Below are 27290 nucleotides of genomic sequence, written 5' to 3' on the forward strand. Positions count from 1 at the left end.
GTGCTTCATTCAGACAAACGGCTGCTTGACAACACTGCTCAAGAAAGGTCAAGCAGCGCAAGGAGCTCTCACTTTGTTTTTTTTTTGCATAATCCAAAAATTGGTTTAGTCACTGGAATGGCTAAAAATATATACAGTTTATTTTCCTGTAGTGTTTATGGAAGGCTAGTAAAATTTAGTGCATTTTAACAGCTCTAAAAAATGTGTTGTTTATGGCTTTAAATATGCATTTATTGCATATGCATAAATGTCTTGCACAGATAGCATTTTTAAAGTTTTAAATTGACAAATGTTTTTGTATAATGTTGAAATAAAAAGTCTTAATTGGAATAATTTATGTGCATTTATTTTGGCTTGTCTAAAAAAATAATAATAATAATTCCAACCAAGGATTGCTCAAAAATTGTTAAATCATGGTGCAAGGAACGTTTTATTATTAAACGTTTTTCAGATTTTTTTTTTTTTTAATGTACTTCAAAATATACACACAAATTACCCCAAAAATATTTTCTAAAAAAAGTAAAAATACATTTATGTAAATATAGATTTCTACTCAAACTTTTTTTTTCTTCATTTTAATCACTTTTATATCTATTTTTTATATCACTTTTATATGCAATTATATCTTTAAATAGATTTCAACATACCAATAATGGTATTTCCTTAAGATGTAAATATATTTCTATCAGTATATTTTCTCCACTGGTATAAATATATAAAAATATATTTTAAATATTAAATACATATTTTTTAAAGTATTTTAGTTTGCTTAAGGATTTAGATGCAAATGTACATCTGGTCTTTTAATTACTGAAGGTCTGAAGTGACAATACATTACATAATGTTCAAATAAGACAGATGTGGGTTGAAATAATTTAATTATTTTTAATTGATTGCAGCACAATGTAGAACCACACATGAAAAAAAAAAAAAAAAAAAAAAAGCAGTTATCAAATATTTTAATCAGGCTCAGTTTGCAACCTTTTACGACATGTTAAAATATTTTACATATTTAGAAAAAAGAAACTACCAAAAAAAAAAAGCATTTACAAAGATAACGACTCAAACCTTGACCAAAAACACATTTTAACCCCCCCCCCCCCCTCCCAAAAAAAGAAACCTTGTCATAAATAAGTTAGTTAATTTTCTCAGTGTTTTTTACAAAGTTATGTACACAGGTACATCTCAAAGTTTACACAAATACACAGGCAGTGTAAATCAAATATTAATATTTACTTTATAAATACAGTTCTGCATCAGGTTTCACCACAGAATCGATATGTCGAGTGTTTCAGATGCATACGCTTGCAGGAGCGAAGAAAACAAGGCAAAATCAAGAGTGATGAGTCAAACAAAAGTGAAACGCAAAAAGAAATCAGTAGAAAACGTCACGCAACTTACAGATGATCAAGAAGCATCTTGCAAAGAAATAATTTAAGAGTGAGAGACGTTTCTCCTCCACAGAAGTGCCTGAAACTGTTAATACTGGTCCATGCTACACAAACTTTTACATCACCTTTAAAACAAAACCAAGAAAAGAGGCTGAGATGTTCAGATCCAACTGGATCCATTCTGTGTACCTCATGTGAAAAAGAAAATATAGATATATTTGTTCAAAAACAGACCTTCAAAATGTGAAATAAACATGAACAGCATTGCCAAAAAAATAAAAAACCTACACTGCAACGGTGGCTCTTCAAGTCAAACCAAACTCACACCTCCAAATAAAAATAAAAAAAAGAGAAAAGAAAAAAAAAAATAGATTTTTTCCAACATATTACTAATTATGTGCTACATATGAAAAGGAAAATATATATATATGTTTATATACACAGGTAGTAAGAAAACCAAAAGTGAGCACAAAAGGAGATCCACCTAATTGCACACTGCTACATCCACGGCTTTATTCTTGAGTGCTAGAACGTTAGCGTTTGTTTCAGTGCTTGAACACACTCTTAGAGTTGATATGTTTGATCCATCTTTCGTTCAGCGAGCACTGAGGTCATCAAAGCCACAGCATCAGCTTCAGCCCTGTCAGGAAATATAGGAGACGATTAGTCATTCGCTTCTGCTACAGAATCACAATAAACATTCACTGCACAACTGCTTCGCTATTTCATGTGGTTTTAAATACTGATTATGAAAGCAATAAACTCCTCTTTCATCTGCACTGTAGATTTGACTTTAGTTTGATTGCCATGGAAATTTTAATGCATGGAAAGCCATGAACATTTAAAAAAAAAAAAAGGTCATTGTGACTTATTCCAACAATTCAAATGTTTCCTCAGAATTCTGAGAAGTGAAATCAGACGAATAGAATTCTGACTCAATTCTGACATTCTTCTGAGAATTACAAGAAAAATAAAAAAGTGTGCATTTTGAAATTATAAGATCATATCTTACATTCCTGACTTATCTCAGTTGCAATTTTTATTTCCAATACAATAATTAAAAAAATAAAAGGTGTGACTTTAAAAATCACAAAATATTTTTTTCTTTCTCTGAATTCTGAGTTTACACCTCACATTTTTTATTTTATTTTTATTAAAATTCATAGGTAATTGCGAAAACAGTCATTGCTATTTTTTTAATCACACAATACTGACTTTTGTTCTCACAATTGAACATTTTTATTTAACAGTTCGGATTTCTCAGAATTGTGAGTTGATATCTTGGAATTCTGACTTTTTCTTGCAAATTCTTCTGATAAACCTCACAAATTGTTTTTTTGTTGTTGTTGTTGCTGAATTTTTTTTAAAAAAGGAAATAATGTCTAAGCTCACAAATGTTTTTTTTTCTTCTCTGAATTCATTGTTTGTATCTTACAAACTCTGTTTTTTTCCTCCAACATATAACACGCAAATTCTAGGTAATTGCAAAAAAGGTAATAAAAAAAAAAGGTAAAGCTAATTTAAAAGAAAAAGAACAACTATTTGACTTTTCTTCTCAGATAATCAATTCAGAGTTCATATCTCACAATTGTTTCCCATTCCAAATTAATGACAATTCTGATTTCAAATTTGAGTTTATATCTTGCAATTCTGGCTTTTTTTCTCACAATTACATGAAAAAAAATTTAATTGGTAGATATGGTTTCAGAAAACTTGTATATATTCGTCTCATTATTCACCTCATTTAATTTCTGCATTATGCATAAATAATTTCATGTGCAATGTTGTAAACGTTAACAATCATTACAATAAAACTGTGTTGACTAATGCAGAGATAGAGTCACAGCACACCACAACCAGACGAGCAGTGCAACCCACAAAAACCTGAATGAACTGAAAAACACTGGAAAATGAGATCATGAAACCTTCCGAGTCCCACCAAAGCAAAACACGCATTACTAATGTTATGACTGGCTGGATTTACTCATTGACTTATTGATCTGGCAGGACGTTTCCTCACACGACTAACCGAGGTAATGATAACCTGCAGTTAGATCAGATTTATGCATTTAAATACAGCTTCATCAGGTGTTGCATTTCAATGCTCTGAATAAATGCGCAGTTTAACGCGCGCGCGTGATAAAAGAGAGCCCTGCGTTTCACTGTAAATACAGCAGAACACATGCTGACGTGTAGAATGTGTTTCACTCTGAAGGGAACTCGAGCTCTTGTAGTAAACCCACTACATTAACCCTTTCACGTACTTCAAGTACATACTGAAATAAAACGTGAAGTCGAAACACCTCACGCGCAGACATTATACTAGTAACTTTACCAAATAGTTACAAAAAAACAGCAAACAACACATGCAGTTAAGAGAAATTATGAAGTAGAAAAGCTTACTTTATTGTAAAACGTATTCCAATCATCTTTTTACCATGCACTTTTAATAAAACGCCACTTTTACATTTATACCAAATGATATAAAATATCGGTATTAAATGCATTGATTCAAACAGCATTTATTCTGTATAAATGACTCGGGTGTGACAGTGTGAAAATAAATAGTTGTGCTCACCTCTCTGGGTTTATGTTAAAGTAGGACTGGGGTGTTTTCTGGGTTTTTTGGGTTTTCTCGGCGTCCGCGTTACTTCATCCACACAGATGTGTGAGCGTTTGCTTTGACACGACGAGTCTGAAACAAACACACATTTATCATCATCATCATCATCCCACACGGGTTAACAATCAAATGAAACCTGCTATTTAAACATCAAGTTTCGAGGATTTCAAAGAACATGCAACTGCAATGCAATTCTTTCTTTGTATCATGAAAATGCATAACGCGTAACACTGCATCTTTTTATCGCATTATCAGATTCGGGCTTCACGCGCATAACTCAGAAGTGTGAAAGGCTTCAAATTAATAGACAGATATTGTTTTTAATCAGATATGTAGATACTTTTTTAATAAACTGGAAAATGCACTCGTTGTTCTAGAAATGCATGATCGATTAATTAGATCGCGAATTCAGCACGTACCGACACAAGAGCTTCTTTTCCTCTGCTCTCGGTCTTTATCGGGCGTCTCCGTGCTCTGCTCCGTTACCCGACAGTCGTGATTGCCGTTAACATCCACGTTAATGTCGTTATTATCCCCAGAGGAGCATATGTGGAGATCGGAGCCCTTCGCCCGCACCGATCTGCTGTAGAAACCGGGCACCGAGCGGATGTCCAGCGCGTCCCACTGGTATCTGCCGCCGGCGCGCGGCGTGTGCGTGGAGAAGTCGAAGTTCCACGCGTCCGCCGACGCGTCCTCCATCGCCTTCAGCTGCCGCTGGAAATCCTTCTTTAACTCTTCATGATCCACCGGACCGAACAGGTTCCGACACGCCGACGGCTTGGGCTGATCGGACAGTCGCGCTTCCATCCGTTCCAGCGTCGGGCTGCCGTTAGATAAGCGAACATTGGACATTTTAAGGCGTTCGAGGGCTTAAACACAAACCCGACCGCTGTTACAGAGCGTTCCCTCCTGCGTTGACGCGATCCAAAGCGACGGGCGTGAAGGCAGACTCACCCCGGGTGCGCCACATGTGCGAAAAACACGGACGGGCGACGAGCATCAAAACAAAAGCAGCGTTCGTGATGGCCACACCTATCAACTGCGCTCGTAGTAAAAAAAGGGGAAGAGAAATAACAAGGCGAGGCTTTTTTCAGCGCCCAATATGGCGATGAAAAAAAAACGGGTGATTGACACAAAGAGCTCTTTAAACGCCCGGAGGAACACCGCGGATTGGTGCTTCGGAGATCCGCCTTCTCTCCGCGCACATCCCCCCACGACCCGAGAGAGAGCACATCAACAAACACCCCAGACGAGCCTCCGAGTTACGAGTCGACTCCTTCGAATGAGTCGTTTTCGAATAGATTCACTAAATGACCCGCTGATTCGTTTCACATACACTTTCGAATAAGCTACTTTAATTATTAAATTAATTTCTGTACATGTTGCCTAAATTATTTATTTTGCGTGATCAGAAAACATGTGAACTATTGGTTTTACGTATATGAGTTTTCTAAAGGGAGTGATTGGATGAATCGTTTAAAAGATTCGGTTCAAACGAGCGACTCGTTGGCGAATCACAATCGAGCGCTTCGTGACTTTGAACGTCAAGTTCTGAAACAGTTAAAACAAGAACAATGAAATTGTGCAAATGAAATGAAAAAGAAAAGAAAAAAAATCAGTGAAATAATGGGGAAGAGATCACATGAGAATCTATGATTTTCTGCTCAAAATCCTGTGCAACAAACAATGACTAAACAAAACTTAAGTCTTGTTCCTTGACTAAGACACACTGTCAGACTAGTTTAAGACTTTTCAGTGTAGTCACGGCCTAACAGATGAATATTTATGGTTTCCTCAATATTGTTTCTATAAGAATAATCCTAAATTAGATCTAAAAGGTATTAATAAAACTATTTTTTAAGATACACAAGTCTACCGTTTCCTGTGATAGAACAAATGATTCATAGAAACAGGTATGCTTTTAGGATGGTTTGATATTGTGTTAGATGATGTTTGAAACTGAGACACTAGAATCACAAAATGTGGAAGTAAGATGAGATTCACTATACGTTCAATTTGTTCCTAGAAGTGAGAAGCTACAATGCCAAAACATTTCCAGGAACAGACCAGCCCTCGCAATCGTCCCGAACAGAACTGTGCAGCTTTCAGAAGCCTCAAACACACAGTTGCAAGATATCAACTCAGAATTCTGACTTTTGTCCTTGCAATTATTAGAATTCTGAGTTTTTATCTCAAAATTCTATTTTTTTTTTCTGCTATGAAAAAAAAAAACTAATTGCAATTTTTTGCTCAAAAATAAAAAAGTCAGAATTGTGAGATAAAAAGTTGCATTTTCCCTTTCTAAAGTTAGTTTAATTTTGTATGCGTTTCATTTTCTTGATCGTACAGCACATTTGCTGTTTTTAAATGATGCTTTCTTTAACTATATAAATCAAAGCATATTTAATTGAATTCATGCATCATATTCTGTCACACTCATGTCAGTTTTGTCTTAGAAGCCAAACTGAAAAAAAGAAAAAGAAAAAAGAAAACAGTATAATTTCACATAATATGCTTAATTAAAGAGTTTACCGGAACCCAGTTTTCCTGTGTGATTTAAAATCAAGGTCGTATTCACACACCAGACTGTGTAATTTGTCCGAATAAAACAGGCACAAACAAGACAAAGTCTGTTCTCACGTCTTTGATAGAATCCACAGACATTCCCTTGAGGGTTTCTCAACAGCACAATTCAACATTTCATTTCAAAGTCTTTGATAAGAGTTCAGCTTACTGTCCTGAACTAAGACAGACCTCTGCTGGCGAGCGCTGGGATTCTCCACACTGGTGAACATACAATAATGAATTTTTATATGCCTTTATAAATCCTGAAGGAGTTCGCTTTGTCTGTGGAGCAAATATGCGCATTTCCTAGTTGGCAATTCACATACTAAGCCACTTTAGGATGTAAAAGTTCCTCTTTCCTCCATTAGAGAGGATGTGTTGACCCAGAAGCAGAACTTGCTCGGGGTTTGCTGCTCTCTGGTGGTTGATCCAAACACCACCTCCTTGATCATCTGATACCTGATCATACAGAAACAAGTACATAGCATGAAGCAGAAAAGGCAGGAATGCATTTAAAAAATGTAAAATATGCATCAAAAACCAATCTTTCATTTGTTTTTCTTAATGTTTTAAGACCTGGACTGAGCCAGTTTCAAACAGGAAGTCCCCTGAGAGTGATACAAAGTAACATCAAAGTAACTAACGCGTTGTATACAAAGTAACAAGATGTGTTGAGAGTGTGTGTTACTTTTAAACTCAACATTCCAAAACACTACAGGTAAGATTCCCGCCGTGATGACATCAGGATGGCGTCTTGTGCTCGTCTGCAGGCGTCCAGAACCGTCGTTCCTGGATCCAGGAAAACCTTGTGGAATGGAGCCTCTCGGACAAGCTCCTGGAGTTCAGTGTCACTCATCTGCTCCAGAGATTGAAGATTACTGTGGTACAGAGAATTGGTGCACCTGGATGGAGAGATAGATCCATATTCAATTAGAAATGCACTATTTATTATTATTATTATCATTAAATGTATATATATATATATATATTTAGGACATAAATGTTTTTACTGGCCATGAAACTGTTCATTATTTGATACAAAAAAATTAAAATAATAATAATAATAAAAAAACTGGGGATACACATCTAATTGCACATTTTGTGATTATTACTAATATGTATTATTGTAATTATAATTATTATTAAATCAAATAAAAAATAAATTAATTAAGGACATATTATAATACTATTGATTACAATATACAATTACAACACTAATATTTGAAGTTGATTTACCAATACATCTATAGGACGTTTTCTATCAGATGTCAAACAAGATGCATTATACAAGTATCTTCTGTTGCGTACGAAGGACAGAACTAAATGAAAAAAAAAAAAAAAATTATATATATATATCAACAAAATAAGAAAAATTTGGCGATCTTCATCATGTTCAAAAGTCTTCACCCCCCAGCTCTTAATGTGGTGTTTCCTTCTGGAGCATCAGTGAACGTTTGAACCTTTTTTAATAGTTGTGTTTGAGTCTCTCAATTGTCCTCAGTGTGAAAAGATGAATCTCAAAATCATAAAGTCTCTGGTGGAAAGGGTTCAAATATGCAAAAGATACTGGAAAACTGAAGAATCTGCAGGAGCTGGAGGATTTTTCTGAAGAACATTTCTCAGTTTAACTGTTCAGAACAAACAAGGGACTCATGCACAACCATCACAAAACAGCAAGACAGTCGTGGATCATCAGGTAACAAAACACAGTATTACGAACCAAGGGTTCACAAACTTTTGAATGGGGTTATTTGAATAATTTCAGCCATTTTTTTGTCTTGTAGACTTAATGTAAACATCTTTTATGTACACAATATCTTACTCAGGAGGACAGAAGCCTACTAAGTAAAAAATAACATACATTTAGTTTGATCTCTCTTATTTTGTTAAAATTATTCACATTATTCACATCAGATTCTGCAAGGGGTGCCCAATCTTTCGCATGCTACTGTATATCAGATGGAAACACGTGATGTAGTAGCTATCATGGTACTGATAGGTTCCTCCCAGCTGGATCCTGCAGCCGTGCAGCTGGTGCAAACGGTAGAAGTCAAAGGCCTGGAGAAAAGTTCGGCGTGCAGGCTGTCCACGGTCGGGTCGAAGCCGCAGTAGACGGTCTGTGGACCGCGTGCGCAGGGAACGACTCTTTCAGGAGGCCTCAGTTTTTAAATAAGACGTTGTCTGAAATCGACATGTGAACCGCACCGGACGCCGCCATATTGGAACGGGAGTTTGGATGACGCTGTCGCCACGAGCGCACAGATGTGGGGAGGAGAAATACAAATGGGTAGAATGGCAACAACCCCCCATGAATTACATTCACTAATGTGCTAAAAGCTCTAAATTATAAAAAACTAAATTATATTTATGAAAAAAAACAGAACTACGATTTATTGCTCGATCTATTATATTATACTGTATAGTTATTTTTCCATGACACTTTATCATTGTTAACCTGTTACATTCATCATGCATTTGTCTTATTTACGTTTTTACATCCTTGTGTGCAAAATACAAACAGATTTTTCCATTTTTTTTCCTGAAACACAAAACTGTATTTTTTTTATTTTGGCATAGTTTTATATTCATAAGACAAGAATAGTAAAAAAACAAAACAAAAAAAACACAACTTTGAAATCCTTTAAAACATAAGAACACAAAACACAACTCCCCAAATATTTACTCATTTTTATTATATATATATATATATATATATATATATATATATATATATATATATATATATATATATATATATATATATTGTATTTTTACATATATGTTCAGTTTGTGTTGTTGTTGTTCTTATTCTTTATTTGACATATTGTGAACTGTACAACAATGACTTTTAATAATAATATTCATTGTTTTCATTGAGATATGAGCAGTGGTCTAAAAAACTGAATTAAACTGAACTCAAATCACAAGACTTTTATCGTCTTTATGGTGATGTTCATTAGCAAAAACAATTGCAATCTTTTATATACAGTATATTAGTTTGAAGGATTTATATAAATAATGTCTTTCAAATTATAAAAATACTTTGTAATAACAAACAACTTATTTCAGTGCTGGGTACTTTATTTAATTATTAGAGCAATACAGAAAAAGGCAATAAAATAGTACAATTGTTTTATTTTTAAAAAATGTTAAATTATTGATTAGATTCTAAATCGATTAAGAAAGAATTTGCACAAAACACTTGTATATTTTTGACTGTACTCCACTGGACGCCGTTATACAAGAGTTTACTTCTGTGAAACCGCCAAAGTTTAGAGAAATAGTATCTGATCGATTCTTTTTCCAAATTACTTGGACTTTGTATATTAAAGACACACATTTCCACATTTGATTTGAATTTTACGAAGATGTCATTTATTTTGACACATGACTAGATATACATACATGTTAAGCCCATGTACAGCAAAAACAACATTACCAAGGCCTTTTTGCAGCAGTTTAATATTAATAATCAGCTTGTATAAAGTCACAGATCTGTAACAACCAGCTTAAAATCAAGCATTTATTAGAAACAGTACTTGACTTTACTGTGACCTGAGCTACAGGGACTAAAGGAGAAGACTGAGACAATTCCCTGATTCAGATTCCTTCTGTAGAAAAATACCAAACACTAGTTAGAAAAGCAAAGCTGCTGACAATCAAATATTTCATTTTAATCTGATAATAAAGAAAAAAACTAACGCAATGCTTTATGCATACATTTGCTCAATCAACAAATATTACAGGACAACAACAAAATCTTATAATAATACATGATTTGATTTGAAACATTAACATTACAAACATAACTCTAAAGTGAGTTTCAATCATCCATGCCATAACACTTCATACAGTATCTTGCAATATCTGGATCTAAGGCACTGAAAGAGACAAATCAGAATAGCATACTACTTACTGTATGCTGCAGAAATAGTATGCATACTACACATACGAACACTACATTTGCAATATACAACAGCACACATTTCCAGTGTGACTAAAGTAGTGTAGTAAGCTACTAACAAGTCAACAAGGCTGAGGATGAATTCAGTACATTCTGATGCAACACGTCAACCACATAAATGCAAGCTTGTAAATAGATAGTAAAAATGCAACATGCAAATGTATTTAGTGATTTCTGAGAGTGAGGGTGTGAAGCAGGGAGCGCACATTACATCGGCTTAAGAGAGAGTGAGTATTGCTGGGTTTATAAACCGTTTGGCAGCTGTTGATGATCATATATCATCAGTACCTCTGTTCTTTACCTGAGACCTCAGTACAGCAGGGGAGGATCACAAACAAAAATAATCAGAATTTGATTGGTCAACCTGGATCTGATGGTTCCCAAATCCTGATTTATGGCAAAAAAATATGGAAGCTTGTTTCCACCACAGAAATATATATATATATATAAAAAATCCTGAAATTTTGATTTTTTTTTCCAGAGTTTTAATTTTTTTAGATTCTGATTTTATTTTCTGTTTACATATGTTTACTTTTTGCCTCAGAATTCTGAGTTTATATCTCGCAATTCTCATGTTTTGAGTATATATCTAAAATGTTTTACTTTTTTGACTGTTTTTACTTTTTTAAATTTGAATTGTTTATATGCTAATTATTTTCTCATTATTCTGAATTTATATTTTCAGAATTTCTGCCTTTTTTCCTCAGAAATCTGAACAAAATATCTCGCACTTTTTTTCTCTCTCTCTGAATTCTGGGTTTGCGAGTTTGAGAAGAACATGGATTCCTTACAGTAAAACATTTTAATAATATTTTGTAATCTAAAATTGCTATAAAATCAAAGCCATACGTCTACCTAAGTTATGTTCCAAATTTGAAGTTTTGATCTCACAAAGTTGAGTTTCCTGTGAGATTTTGTTTAGATGCTATACCATAAACAGCCACCAGGTGACACAAAAAAACTCACTTTGATGCATTTTCCGGTCACAAATTCATAAATTTCAGCCACAATTAGCGGCATCACAAAAAAAAGTGTTTTGTCAAGATTAGAAAAAGCATTGATTATAAAATTCTGTTTAGCCTGCTAAGGTACTATTTCCATGTGAACGCAATTTCAAATTTCAAAACTTAGGAATTTTGAGTGTTTAAGCTTTCAAATTATATTTTAAATTAGGATGATTACTACAATATGTAATAGGGGGAAAAAAGCTATAAAAAATATTCTTTCAGAATTGTCTCTTTTTTATCCATCCCATGACAGAAACAAGCTTGCATAAAAATGATCACTTACATCATATTAGTCAAGAGAAAACAATCAGGATGGCGTCCAAATGGAAATCTATCTGTTCAGTGTGGAAATGCACAGGTCCTCACGCTCAATTAAAAAGGAATGTGGAAAATATGAGATGAATTCCCAGGCAAATGTCGTTTGATGACAAATCTTCCCTCATATTTACATTGCACTGCATAAAACTATTTGATTTCACAACATCTGCTATATATAAATTAATAAAGATTCATTTGCTTTAGTGTAAAAAGACAATTTCAATCAGCATGGTCATAATCTCGGTAGTGCATAATACCTATGCACACAATGTCTTTAGGTGTTAAAAGCATTTATTAAAAAGACGATGCATTGATTAAGTGTCTGGTATTTACAGGGTTGCAAAGGAAAGTGAGTTTATGGATGAAGCTGGATAAAGTACTGTATTCGCCAGCTTTGTGTTCGAGCTTTGTGTTTGCTTGTAAAACAAAATCAATTTGCAAAAATGTTCGTTCGCTCGTAAAATATTTGCTTTCCCCTTTGCAATGTTTTGTGAACGAAAACAAAACTTTAGCAAAAAACACGCAAATATTTTGTGCGAACAAAAATGTTTTGTGAAAGAACGCAAAACTTATTGGGGGAACGCAATACTTTAATGAGCTAATGCAAATTTTCGATTTTTGGTGCAATGCAAGAGATCGTGGAACGCAATACTTTTGTGAACGAACAAAAAAGTTTTGTGACGTTTCATGGAGGAACGATAAGTTTTGTGATCAAACTCAAAATTTCTCGAGTTAAAAATTAATAATTAACAAACAAACAAATATTTTTGTGTTATCCTATGCTATGTTATGCATCATCACCATGTTCCTTTAGGGTCTTCATAATATTTCTGAGAATCCAGTTAGAAGTTTGATTTTACAATGGCTCTTTACACAATCTAAAAATGTATCTTACACAAACCATAAAACACCACTTTCTGTACTGTATTAAAAAGGTCTTAAAACACATTTAATAAATCAAACTCGTTTTAACTTGAGTGCAATCTCAAGCGAGAGTCAGCGTAAGCTTTGCTTAAACGTCCGTCTAATGCATGTTTATACAGAAAAGCATCGGAAATGCTCCTTACGCAAGAACATTTTAATGCAGATAACTGCACATAGAGTTTACATTAACAAAAGCTGCTATGACACAGACATATTTAATACGATTAGCTTCTGTTTCTGGTTTATATAGGGAATAATACGATTGTGACTAGGCACTTCGGTTCTGAGAAAATGACAAGAATGACTTCTGGAGAGAAAGCATGCTTAGCATTGCATCTTAGCAACTGTGCAAATGCAACTGTGTAACTGCATTGATGCTCCCTTTAATAACGGCCATGTATTATAAAAAAAAAAAAAAAAGTAAAACAAATTCACGAGGAAGAAAATGCGAGCTCTACACAGAATGATGCCCAGAACTAAAACTTCTTAAATCACCTGGATTCAGATCTATTGCATCTTTAACATGCATCGAGAGCGTGGTTCGATCAAATATTAATGCATTAATACATTTCACTCCATTTTTTTGTGCAGAGTATAAATGCTGTAGATCACATTTGTAGTTTTCTCGCTACTTTAGCCCTTTAAACAGTAGATTACTGAAAACAACATGGAGCGCATAGAAGTCACAGGTCATGAGGTATTGATCTGTTTTATATTTAAGCGCTGCATTTAATAACTGGAAAACTGGAGTTACGGACTGAGACTGTAATATCGGGGAAATGAAGGAGCTAGACATTTGCAAATGTTGAAATACGATGGCTGGACGATGTTTGAGATGAATTATTCTGCGTCACATTTATATTTTTCCCAGGTTTGCGTGATCAAAAACATTAGTTCTGTGTTCACGACGAAGCAAAAATCCCTGTAGCGTTACAAAGTAGGGTCAGTTTCAGTAATTACAGAAGGTGTGTGTGGAAGTCACTTGGGTGAAAACTGATTTAAAGCACGCACTATGAAAACTTACAGCATCAATATAAAAAAAAATCATATTGCTGTATGAATAAGTTGTATTTTATGGTTTCTATTCACAGTTTCAGGCCCAAGAGACCAGTAAGTGTTTATAAAATATCCCCCGTAAAAAGCGATCCTAAACCCACAGGATGCATTTTAATTGGCATTGTCTTGTTTTTCTCATTTACCGCAGAAACCATTGTTTCACTCGGCGGTAACGAAGAGCCCTGATGTTCCTGCCGTTTTCATCCAGAAATCCCCGAAATAGTGGTTCACATTAATAAAAGATCACAGTGTAGCCGTGGAGGGGACTTGTTTTGAGAGAAATGGCCCTCTCCGAGCAAGTATTTTTCTAGAAATCAAACAGACGAAGGAGTCTCAGTACATGTCTCTGTAAATCTCCTGCAGTAAGGGATGCAGCGAAGTCTCTTCTGTCTTCTTGATCTGCTGCACGAGCTGAGCGTGCTCCGTCACCAGCTGACGCAGGTCCACCAGTTTCTGCAGGACTTTAGGGAAGAGGAAGCCGTTGTCGGGATGGTTGCTCTTGAGGTGCACATGAAGCACGTTTACGATATTCTCCTGCATTCGCTCGATGTGCGGGATGTTCACCAGGCCCGGCCGATCTGGAAGACAAGACTAGTGCATGAGTCGAAATCAATCAGTGGCAAGCAAAAGATGGTCTGTTCTACTTGAGTTCTTTAGAATTAATAAAATGTCCTACAACACAGGAGTTTTCAATGCACTGAATCCATCTTGCGATTGCACTCATGTACTATTATAAGTCCAAGCCTACAATCAAGTATTATTGCAAAAAGTAAAAACTGTAAACAATAAAAATATATTAAAAAATTTAATCATATACAAGATAATATTTTGATTTGTAAATATATATATATATATATATATATATATATATATATATATATTTTTTTTTACATATAACATCTAATAAAAAAAAGAATTCACATTTTTTATATTTTAAATATATATATATATATATATATATATATATATATTACATTTAAATTAAATTATAATTAATTTAATTTAAATATATATACACATTGTGTGTGTGTGTAAAAATGTAAACATAAAATAGAGTAAGCATTTAAAAATAAAAATAAAATTTTAAACATATTAATAATATATATATATATATATATATATATATATACACAATACATACATTAATTAATTAATTAACTTATATTTCATAAAAATATATATAATAATATACAAATATGATGGAAAAAAATAAACATCTTAATAATAATAATAATATTATACATTTACATTTATCAGACGCTTTTATTCAAAGCGACTTATAGTGCATTCAGTCTAACAATTTTCTCCTAACATGTGTTCCCCGGGGATTCGAACCCCTGACCTTGAGCTTGATAATGCAATGCTCTACCACTTGAGCCACAGGAACACTTACATATATCTAATTACATATATATAATTATTGCTAATAGTATAATAACAGTATTGTGTGTGCACCTCCACAGCAGATGATGGCAGCGACGAACAGTGCGAGGTCACTATCGTCCAGCTCGAGGGAGTTGAACTTCATAGCAAACTGAAACTTGGGCTCCATCATTTCACTGAAGGGCCGTCGCAAGCTCTTGAGAAACTCTCTGGTGATGAAGCCGCTGCCGTACGCCACCAGCAGACCGTCTTTATTCATGCATGACGCCAGCATGGCGAAGAGCGCCTCGTGGACGCCGTACTTTAATAAAGTCACCTGTCCGAGAAAAACAGACTGCGTTCAAACAAGACATGTGCTTATCTGAAAATCGTAATTTTCATGAAGCTTGAAGTGTTTACAGGATGTGATGCTCGTGTTTGGCACTAACCTGGTCATTTAAGTCCAGGTCTGAGAATCCTGGCACGGACTTGGCGAATTCAGTCAGCTCGGTCACCGTCTCGACAGAAGTGCACTGACAGCAGTGGAATATCCGAACCTCAGCGTCTTTATTCAGCAGCGCTCCAGAAGAGCCTACCATCTTGGCCACAAGAGTCTGTTCGGCCAGCTGCAGCGTCTCCATGTCGTGGATGACAAACGGCTGCAACACCAAGGAAGCATGGAGATCATATTATATCATATAGATCATATAGTGGTTGATACAGGTTTTTAACAGCAGATGACAATATCTAGAGTACTGGGTGGCAGGTGGCAAAAAAAAAAAAAACATGAATCAATAAATAAATTGAACAAATTCAATAATAAAAAAAAGTAATTCCTATTTCAATGATCTGAAAAATAAAATGTTAATTAAATTAATAAAATAAAAATAAGTTGAAATAAGATAAAAAATGAATAAAAAATAAATAATAATACATTATAATTATTATTATTCATTTGTGTTTGTGCATATATTCAAATAATTTTATTAACAGTAATTTTAAGCAAAATAGCTAAATGTAATAAGATTAATAATTAAAAATGTATAAATAAATATTTTTTTAATAAATATATTATTAAAAAATACATTATATATATATACAATATATATTATTTAAAATATTAGTATGTGTGAAAAACAAGTTCAAGATGATAGTCAAGTACACACACAATAAGAAATAAGTAATAAAATAGAAAACAGAATATAAACTATTATTATTTTGTGTTTGTGCATATATTCAAATAATTTTAACAGTAATTTAAAGTACAATAGCTAAATATATATATATATATATATATATATATTAAATAAAATATATATTATTTAAAATATATATAAAAGATGTGTGTGTGTGTGTGTATATATATATATATATATATATATATACATATTTTAAAATATATATTATTTAAAACATGGAGAATAAGTTCAAGACTGTATATATGTCAAATAAGTAATGCAATAGCAAACAGAATAAAAATCCAATAATAGTAATAAAATGTAGTATTATTATTTTGTGTATAAGCATATGTAGGAGACCTGTCTTCCTGTTTCAATACTTTTGAATGTCACTTGAATGTCAAAAGAGATTTACTTGTGTCTCACAATACGATACGATACAAAGCCCTCCACCCGAAACAGTTCAGATGATGGCATTTGTTTCAAACGCTGCTAAAACTCGAAGCGCTCCTCGCCTCCATAACAGAGGTCAACACGACCCCCCGAGAGAACAAGCGCACTGTGAGAGATGAAAGTCTGGTCTCAATCCAGCTGCTCTCACTCCCAACAGCTGGAGCGTGTCCTGTGGAGCCCAGGCCCGAGAGCACAGCCAACAATCAAGCTAGTGTTACAGATGCATGATGGGAAACACCACACACACCCAGTCAGGATACACTCCAAACCCCCGTGTCACATCAAGCTGCTTTAATAAAGAGTTCTGCTTTACTGATGTGCTTTATAGGAAGGTGTAGAGCGACATGAACATGGTGGAGAAAACGCAGAAGTGTAATCTGATGATGCATGTTTAGTGACAGATTACATGTAAACAGGATTATGTTATCAGATTCCAAAAATAAAGCACTTGTAATTAGATTATAAGATTTTTTTACTAGGGTACTGCTAAGGTGTTGCTTGAAGTGCTTAAAGAAGATCCAGAAAGAGATGCACATCAGCTGTAATGAATAAAGCAGACGGCCGGATGCTCTTACAGGTGTGCTCGTCTTGCCCGCCAGGATGGTCCGTGCTTTGGATTTGTTCATGTTGAAGTTTTTCAGGTAGGCCTCGTAGATTTGCTTGGCCAGGGTTTTCTGATCCGCCAGCTGTGGGTCCTCGATCTCTCGTTCTCCTGTTAGGATTTCTGCCTTCAACCTCAGCTTCTCCGACTGTGGCATTCGTCCAAAGCGGATGGCTGTTTACGGGATAGAAACAAGAACCCCAACTTTGAGAAAACACTCAAACGAACGTCCCAGTGCAAGACTATCCACTTAATAGTCAACTTTTGCAACTTTTGAAACTGTAAAGGGTCTATTGTGTGCATATCATCAAAACGTGCTTTTGTAAAATAAAGAAAACAAACAGGATGCACTTCCTGCCATCTCCATCTCTGAGCACAAGACTGCATCACAAACAATGAACAGACATTCAGTACACTAGCTACTCGCTTCAAAGACGTTAGAAATATATCTATAGAAAGCTTGAAATGTCTACTTTAAAATACTCTCTGATTATGTAATCCGTATTAAAGGTGCATTTCTCTCTAAAGGCGAGTCTACTGTGTCACGACATGGCGAGTAAGCATTGTCAACTTCCTTCAAAACACTGTTTTATTAATAAATAAATAAAATATCTCCTTGCTATTTTTTCTAACACATTAATCATTACTATGGTTGTCAGAAGTACTGATTTAAAGCACATCTGCATGTGTTTGAGTGCACAATAGGTAATACTTTCTACATCAAAGACGCCCAAAGTTTATATTTAAGTAATCCATTAATATAAGCCTGTAATAAGTTGACTACTGGCTTTAGTCAATTACTAGTTGACTTGAAAAAATCTTTAATCGGGGTAGCACTATGTATAATGCTGCCTTTGTAGGAAGCTCTCTATATTTTGGAACAAAGCTGATATCTGACTTGCCTCTTGTGAAGTTTCTACAGATAAAATCTGACGTGGTCATTTGTGGTTTGTTCTTTATGCTTTAGTTCCATAACCCTATTGTTGGTGTGGATAACATAAAAAGTGGACTGTAAGTTGTTTCTGTAAACCTTCACTCTGCTGATTCTCTTGCAAAACAACCACACGCGCTCCTGATCACAGATGATTAATATTTGCTGAAATCCAAGGCCACTATTTGCACATTTTGTCAGATCAGGATGTCTGGTGCCTTAGAAACTTGCCCAGAGGAATTGAGTAACACAAGTTTAAATCTGGACTCTGTTCAAATGGATTTCATGGTTTCATTGGACAGGCAGAAGTTTTGTTCTAAGTTTTGAAGTGGAGACATTAAACTATTCAGAGAATGGAATTTAAAAATGTATATATTTAGTTGCAAATGTTTTTCGACTCACAGGCCTTCATCAGGGCCTCTAAATAAAAAGGGTTCTCACTGGTTTTGTTTTAAATAAAATCCATTTGATTTCTCCTTCCATGCAACTTTTTGATTGTGCGAAGCTGCGCCTCGGATAAATATACAACATATCAGAAATTAGATTTAGCCTGTGGTGCCCATGCAAAACTAATTTTTATGATGCTATTTTGTTGCTCCAAATGCTTTTAGCATTGTATGCGGTTGTTAGTGTGTTTTGGATAGTTGTTAGGTTGTTTCGTACGGTTTAATAGTATATAGTGCATGCAAATGTGGATATTTTTAAAACATGAATGTAATCATAATCCCCAACAGCCAATAAGCTCCATTGCATGACACACAAATGCATATTAGTGCATTTGTATTTTGTATCAAAAGCTAATAACCTTTTTTCAGGATTCTTTGAAGTTCAAAAGAACAACATTTAGTTGAAATATAAATTTTTGTAACATTAGAAATGACTTTGGTGTCACTTTTGATCAAACGAATGCATACTTGCTGACAAAAAACATGAATTTCTTAAATATTATTGTTGTTTTTTCAGCAGGATGAAGGAAGTGGTGAAGATCGCCGGTTTTAACTTTCACTGGGATGAGTAAGTCTGAAGCAGATGCCTATTCTGAAGCATTATGTATGCTTATATCAGCTTACGATGTGTGTCATGCTGGAAGATAAACTGCTTTAATAAAGACAAGAATGGAACTAATCTGTTTGTTTAGTAACACAAGTCTCTCTCCAAGACAAATTAAAGAGACTATTTCCATCAAAATGACCAAAGAGACTGTAAAATGCTAATTTTAGCAGCTAACCCACATTGCTGAGAGGAATGGGGTCGGGGTGTGTGTTTTCAAGAGTGTACGGTTCAGATTACGGACTTTGAACATAGCACGACTTCGCGCATGCCTTCGCGCATGCCTTCGCTGATCATAAAGCCTGCAAAAGATGTGAGGTTCAGCAGGGCTGGACGTGAGTCAGATGACCTTTGACTCCACACTGAAAACAATGCACAGGCCATCGCAGGAAGTCAATGCACTGATATCTCAAGGACAAAACAACCAAACGCTCTCATGTTACATCATTTAGAACGTTACTGCAACATCAAGTTCACCCCAAAATTGATTTCTCACCATTTGCTCATCTTGTGTTGTTCTAGACCCATACGCTTTTATATTTTCAGTGGAACACAGCAAATATCTGTATATTTGTAATATAAATAAATATATTTTAAGTCTCTGAACTGAGCTTTTCCATTTAATAAGCAAATGGTGATAATGTGGTGTCAAACTGCAAACCTGAAGAAACACCATAAAAGTAGTTCACACTACTAATGCAATATATTTCAAGACATCTAACAATAGTTTTTTTGTTGTTGTGAAGAAAAGACTGAAATTTAAACCATACATTATTTTGCAATTCCTCAAAAAGTTGTTCAGATGGCCAGCATTTATTTTGAACCTTGCCACAACACTTGAGGAACTTAGCCCTATTTGAATGGCAATTTAAATAATGCTTTAAATGTAATTTATTAAAACTGCATGGATAAACTCATGCATTCGGATGGCATTTTATTCATAAAACAATAAAAAAAAAAAATAATTCACAACTTGAAACTGAAACAAAATAAAATGTCAATAAAATTTTTATTAAAATTACATTTATGCATTAAGCAGACACTTTTATCCAAAGTGACTTACAGTGCATTCAGGCTATCAATTTGTACTTATCATGAATAAATAAATAAATAAATAAATAAATAAATAAATATAATAAAAATTTTATTTAATTTATATAATAAATATATACATTTATGTTTATCATTTTTATAATTTATTATTTAATTTAATAATTTAATAAATAAATAGTATTTTTTTACTTATTTTATTTCATCTATTTGTCAAAGCAGTATTTTTTATTTTCAATTAGTTTCACTTTAAGTACTAAAATAACTAAAAATGTATTACATTTATGTAATTAATTTAATAACACGACAAAAGCACACAAAAAATACTTTAACCTGTTAACTGTCACTCACGTTTTTGAAGATAGACTTGAACGTGCATGATACAAACCTAAATTTTTATAATTCATGACTGAAAACATTTTGTAACATGATTTTGATGTGCCATTTACATGGTAATGCAATGTCTGATTTTAAAATGGGTTTTGAAGGATGAATTTTGAGATTTTATGTTTTCAAGTGATATATAGCTTCTGATGATTTCTAAAATGTGATAGAGAAAAAGGCAACGAGGAAGTCTTTTTTTTAAACAAAGGTCAAAGCTCCTTTTGTAATGTAGATTTCTGAGGGTGCACTCTTGTCATAAATTCATCTATTACTTTTCCTACATAATGTTTAACAAAAAATATTGGTAAAATATATATTTGGGAGTCTTAGACCTTTCCAACGATATATAGTTTGTCAAGATTAGATTAGATTTGATTGTAATATAGTATAGTCAACGTAGGCGTCCCGTATACGGGACGGGGTGACATTTAACAGGTTAAAACTTTAAGTAAAATTAAAGTGAAAATAAGAAAACATATATATATAAAAAATATCACCAATGTAATTATAATAGTACTAAAATAACACCCTAATATAAAAAACCCTAATATAAAATGTATATAATAAATATTATCAACAATAAAAAAATGCAATAATTAAAAATGTATATAATACTATGCATTTTCTTCTTAACTTATTATATTTAAAATATGTGTACATTATTATGAAGTTATTGTACAGTTGGCAGTGATATATCAAACAACTTTTGGATTGGTCTGTTCTCATAAACCGAGAGATGTGTGCGATCAAATTAATAAATAAATAAATAAGTATGCAGATGGTGGGAGAAAATTTTTTTTTTTTATTATGACGTCAGTAAAACCACTGACTAGCCTCTGCAGAAAAGTTGAAGTTAGATGACAAACAATCAAATTAGCATCAGAATTGGGCTTTAGTTTGCCTTACTCACCATTGTGGGACATGCCCACAGACAGGCACTTCTGAAAGCGACAGTATTGGCATTTGTTTCGGTTCTTCTTTAGGATCTTACAGCGGCGTTCACATTTATCGTACTCCAGTTTGAGGCGAATAGTCCGGCGGAAGAAACCCTACAAGAGGCAGAAACAGAAATCAGCTCATTCTGGAAATCAAGAACGACACGAATGATGGTGTAACCGTTTTAGTGGAGTCCCTGGTCACGCTCCCTCATAAGGTTTTACTTATATGCGTATTTTTATAAAACTATATTTTGCGCGATCATCCACACATGCAAAGTTGATTGATAACATAACTGCAATAAAGTAACACCCTAGTTAACAATTACTTGTTTACATAGGATATATTATATTATATAGGCACTTAAAAGCTAAATAAATGTTAGTAAGATAATGTTTTCTCCTCTTTTCTTTAGTCTTTCTAGTTTATGTGCCTTTTTTAGATAAGGTTCGACTTTATACATAGCATTTTAAAATGGCAATTTCTCAAAATAATTCAAATAGATTGCATGTTTACCATCAGCTTTGCTATAGGAATGGCGCACGCGAATCTGATCACACTTTTCGTCTTATACGTACGTGATATACTTTAAACGCGCAACGTTCATGAACAATTAAAAGAACTGTGCTTCAGTCAGGTTGTGTTCATCCTCATTTGTCCTTGGATCCGTCAAGTTTCTTTTCTTAGAAACACAGCTTCTGCCTTCCAGCCGTGGTGACAGAGATTCAAAATAGGAACAAGCTTGACAATCTGACCTATTTTTAATATTAGGAGTGATCACAATCTTATGATATGAATGGAAATAAAGTTATTCTTGCTGGAAATGCATAAAAATGATCTTCCTCTTGACTTGTTATGGACATGCTTCATGTTTTGTGTTGGCTTTTACATGTTAATATAGTAAATGCACAAAATAAACTACCCTTTAAAAGTTTGAGGTAAAGTTTTTATTTAAATTTTAATAATATTTTGAATTCAGCAAAGATGCATTCTAAATTGACAGTAAATACATTTATAATACATTTTCAAAATAATAATACATTTAATTTATAATGAGCATTTCTCACACCCAAAGAGCTACAGCATAGTAAAAAGACAAGTTAAATACACATAATACAGTATAATACAATATAAGGCGACAATATCTATACCCTTTTAGACAATAAGAAGAGCATCGATGTTAGAGTTATTTTAAAAAGTTGTGATGCATCTACAATTTTATGTCCTGCAAACATTCAGAAAGGATTGTGGAACTGAATGTAACATCAGACTTTGAGCTGATGCAAATTGTCAGTATAGAAATGATACCCAAGACCGTGTTTCCTAATGATTTGCTCCAAAGGAAGAATATTAAAAAAGTAGCGGACCCAAAACCGACCCCTGAGGAACACCATATTGGACCTGGCTAATGTCAGATCTGTTGTTTCGAAGAAAACGTAACTGTGTTCTATTTGAAAGGTAGGATCTGAAACATTCAAGCACATTGCCAGAAATACCAAGTCAACTCATGAAAAATGTATATATGTTTATTTAAATATTGGCAATTACTGGCTGAGAGCCTTTTTTCAGTGTTGCGATGTTCAGCACTCCAACAGTTGTGTCCACTAATTAAATTTTAGAAATAATACTGTTTTTGTGTCACGGAATGAAATGTTAAGAGTTATTTTTTTTTTGGATGGAATGTTGTTGTTAACAAAGATAACGTCTATTTGAAAATTTGCTTCAACGTTTTTAGAGATGTGAGCTCCAGGTTTTCAGCGGCCAACAAACATTAATAATCAAACCTATTTGACAATGAGCCACTGCTGAAACCCAAGCCACATGAAGCCATTAGCTCCAGCTTGATATCAGAGTGTTATTCCCTGGAAAGGAAAATCAGGGCTGTTTCTTAAGGTCATAAATGCATCCAAAGCATGAAATCAAGCGTCTTGCACAATTTGGCGAAGCGCTGAAGACGACCAGCAGTTTGCCAGCAGACTCAAAGTGAAGCCTGGCAAGAACGAACGGGCTGTAAAAACTAATCGCTGTTGCTTCACTCATATTGAGCCATTTTGTCCCTAGAAACACTTCTGTGGTTTCGAAAGGGAGATTAGACGGAGAGATAAAGAGAGAGATGGAGAGGAAGAGGAGGAGAGGTCGAGTCGAGGACAAACACGCTGAGAGTGACCGTCCAAATCCATGGGAAATACTTAATTTAATATTAAATCAATACCATTTTATTTAAATACTTAAGTACTTTTTATATAAAACAAGTCATTTTCTAAAGCTTCTAAATATATTTAATTAAATATTTAACATATACCTTTATTATTTAAGTTTAACAAATTTATGATAATTGTTTTAATTCATCTAATTTTATAAATATAGCTTCAAAACAGAAGCTACAAGAAAATAGGCAATAATAAAGAAGAATAAATACACAAATTACAAGTAATGAATGCCATATATCTGAAAGTTTATAGTACTTTATTATAAGTACTTTTTAAAAAATAATAGCTGTAAATGTTTTAATTCAGTCATTTTCTAAACAAAGCTTCAAAACATGGAAATATTTAAATATTTAATGGTTTTATTCAAGTACGTTGTTAAAATAGCTACAGATTTATAATTGTTTTCATTCATTACACTTCGAAACACAGACTACAAGTAAATAGTCACTAATAAAGAATAACACAGAAATATATAATAATGAATTGATTATTCGTATTATTCTTATTATTATTATGAATGAATTTGCAAGTGACAAAACATACAATCGTAAAGATAAAACAATTTACGGAAATATTATGAGAGATGTGATGCAATCATCAGTTTGATCAATTTCATGAATTATATTTACACTTTGTATTATTATTATTATTATTTTTATTATTATTATTATTATTATTATTGAGGTAGTCTAAAAAATATTTAAAATTAAACAAATAATAAAATAAAAAAACATTAAAATATTGGATCAGGTAATATATATATATATATATATATATATATTTTTTTTTTTTTTTTTTTTTTTTTATTATAAATAAATAAATAAACACACGACCAAACAAACAAACATATAAATACATATTATCATTTAACTGATGTTGTCTAGTGATTCTTTAAAAAGCTAAAACTAAATTACATTATAAATCACTTGATTAAATAATGATTTAACGGTCCATCCGGCCTTTTAAGTTCATAAAGACAGTAGTCTACAAACGTAAACACACTGTGATAAGAAAACACAGCTATGCTTTTTTATAATGACTAATGTGTGCAGACAACAGATGCTCCTCTAGACACAGATACGTGAGCAAAACGTCCTTAATGAGCTTAAATGAGGCCAGCGAGGCCAATGTGTGTGTCCTGGGGCTTGACCAGGCCAACAGTGTGTGTGAGAGATCCTCTATCCTTCATAGATTTACACACGTGCTCATTCAGTCTTCAGTCTCTGTGAATAATGCCAGTGTTCAGGTGTTATCTACAGGCCTTAAAGGGCCAGCAGCGGAGGCCTGGCTCTCACCTTGCAGCCCTCACACGCGTGAACTCCGTAGTGATATCCTGACGCCCGGTCCGAACACACGCGACACTCCAGGGTCAGAGAGCTGGAGGTGAACTCGTCCTGACCCGCCGGGCCACCGTACCCCCCCGACGACGGGCTGGACGCCGGAGTCAGTGCATCTACACAAGAGAGCAACTTAATGATGAGAGTCCTTAAACTGATCGAGAAACTATTAGAAAATAAAATTAAACACATATTTGTTATTGCATAATACATAATAATAACAACCATTATTAATATTATTGAACATAATCGGTTTTAATTGATGTATTCGAATGATTCTTTAAAAGACCAACAACATCAAAACATCAGTTCTGCATATTAGTTAATAATAAAGTCATCACATAATCTAATAATAAATGGAAACACTTCACTTTGCTCTCAGACGCTTGAGAATCTGCACATGCATCAAGTCTGATAAATCTTGTGAATACGCGCTGAATGCATAGAAAAACTTTTCTTTGCCTTCCTGACGGTAAATACAAATGAAATTATACGCTGCATGAAAACTAAATGCCCACAACATTTTCTATGCAATTACATGAATGCAAAAATGTTATAATATTAAAACATTTTTATTAGCTATATTACTTTCAAATGATTTTTAATCAGCATTTTTGCTGTTTTCCAACAAATAAAAAGAAAGATAAAAAAATTAAGCTTCCATAAATCAACAATAAAATAAAATTTCCGTATATTAGTTATCAAATTAATATTCTGGTAAAACGTTGCCAATATTGATTTTTAATAATAACAATAATTAATAAATAATAATGCATATTATAATATTATTTAACATTGTACATATTACATTTTGATTTATGTGCTAATGATTATTAAAGAATAAAAATAAAACAACACTAAAACATCAGTTATATATATTAGTTATAAGGTAAATATTCTAGTAATATATGAAAACATCCCACTTTGCAATAATTTTAATTGTAATATAATAATAATTATTATTATTAATTTTTTCTGTATTATTATTATTATAGTATTATTACTTTTATTATAAATTCTTCTAATTATTATTATTATTATTGCTGTTATTTATTATATAAAATATAACAATTACTTTCTGAACTGTTTTAATTTTGTTAAATTAAATAAATAAATAATAATAGCAGCTATTGTACATATTACTTTTTGACTGATGTAGTCTAATGATTATAAAAAATAAAAAATAAAAATCTGAATATTGAAGAAAAAAATCCACACTTTCTTTTGGATATTTCCTGCATACATTTTCAGTTTTTATCCTATTAGCAAATTGTGTATTTTATTTTTTTTAAATTTTTTACATTGCATTGCTTACAGTATGTCAACAGAGCATTCATATCTGCGTTTGCTTACTTGTGAGGAGTGTTTTTGGCTTATTACAGAACAATGCAAACCATGCAATGCAACCGGCGCCTCAGGCTCTTAATTGTCATCATGCTCAGAGGAAATGTGCTTTTCTTAAAAAGTCTGCATGTGTCAGATCGTGTACCTAACGCAGTGGAGCTCTCCGATCCGGAGCCCAGACACGACGACTGGTTCTCGGTCACCTCCAAGCTGCTGAGAGCGTCCTCCTCCATGGACTGAAGGTCTTTAATTCCCCCGATGAAGTCCGGACACAGAGGACTGTCCAGCACGCAGTGGTCGAGCGGCGACGGAGGGCTGTAGAGCTTCTCCATGTCCATCATGCTGATCCACAGCAGCAGAACCGATCACACATCAGCCTGACAGCACAGGACATATCTGTCACACACAGCGTCTGTAACTGTTGCACACTTGAAACATTTGTATATTTTAAATTAGCTTTTATTTTTTAATTGTATTTTTGTTTAAGTATTTTGGATATGTGCTTTAAATATATCTATTTTGTTGTAATATTATAATAAAATTGTATTTAAAAAAAATTATTATATTTTGCATTTTTATTAGTTTTAATACAAATTAAAATTTAAT

At 33.4% G+C, this 27290-nt stretch overlaps 2 protein-coding genes across 2 annotated transcripts; both read right to left on the bottom strand.

Annotated features, from left to right (window-relative positions):
• Positions 1 to 941: 941 nt before the first annotated feature.
• Positions 942 to 5088, bottom strand: LOC113074399 (cyclin-dependent kinase inhibitor 1B-like). The gene is made up of 3 exons (XM_026247230.1): positions 4434 to 5088; positions 3970 to 4086; positions 942 to 2031 (listed from the first exon to the last, which is right to left on the bottom strand). The coding sequence occupies exons 1-2, from the start codon at positions 4864 to 4866 to the stop codon at positions 3980 to 3982; spliced, it is 540 nt and encodes a 179-aa protein (XP_026103015.1). The 5' UTR covers positions 4867 to 5088; the 3' UTR covers positions 942 to 2031; positions 3970 to 3979.
• Positions 5089 to 13212: 8124 nt separating this feature from the next.
• On the bottom strand, positions 13213 to 27025 carry LOC113074400 (peroxisome proliferator-activated receptor alpha-like). The gene is made up of 7 exons (XM_026247231.1): positions 26830 to 27025; positions 25299 to 25456; positions 21768 to 21906; positions 17417 to 17616; positions 15660 to 15869; positions 15304 to 15547; positions 13213 to 14426 (listed from the first exon to the last, which is right to left on the bottom strand). Exons 1-7 carry the CDS (start codon positions 27023 to 27025, stop codon positions 14182 to 14184), a joined length of 1392 nt encoding a protein of 463 aa, XP_026103016.1. The 3' UTR covers positions 13213 to 14181.
• Positions 27026 to 27290: the final 265 nt, after the last annotated feature.

The sequence above is a fragment of the Carassius auratus genome, unplaced genomic scaffold (assembly GCF_003368295.1).
Source record: "Carassius auratus strain Wakin unplaced genomic scaffold, ASM336829v1 scaf_tig00014537, whole genome shotgun sequence".
NCBI classification, from domain to species: Eukaryota; Metazoa; Chordata; class Actinopteri; order Cypriniformes; family Cyprinidae; genus Carassius; species Carassius auratus.

Coding starts and splice junctions, on each gene's coding strand:
- LOC113074399 (XM_026247230.1), bottom strand. CDS start 4,866: ATGTCCAATGTTCGCTTATCTAACGGCAGCCCGACGCTGGAACGGATG. Junction 4,087..4,433: donor GAAAAGAAGCTCTTGTGTCG/GTACGTGCTGAA, acceptor TGTTTGTTTCAG/ACTCGTCGTGTCAAAGCAAA.
- LOC113074400 (XM_026247231.1), bottom strand. CDS start 27,025: ATGATGGACATGGAGAAGCTCTACAGCCCTCCGTCGCCGCTCGACCAC. Junction 17,617..21,767: donor TGTGGGCATGTCCCACAATG/GTGAGTAAGGCA, acceptor TCCCGTAAACAG/CCATCCGCTTTGGACGAATG. Junction 15,870..17,416: donor CGGGCAAGACGAGCACACCT/GTAAGAGCATCC, acceptor TTGGTGTTGCAG/CCGTTTGTCATCCACGACAT.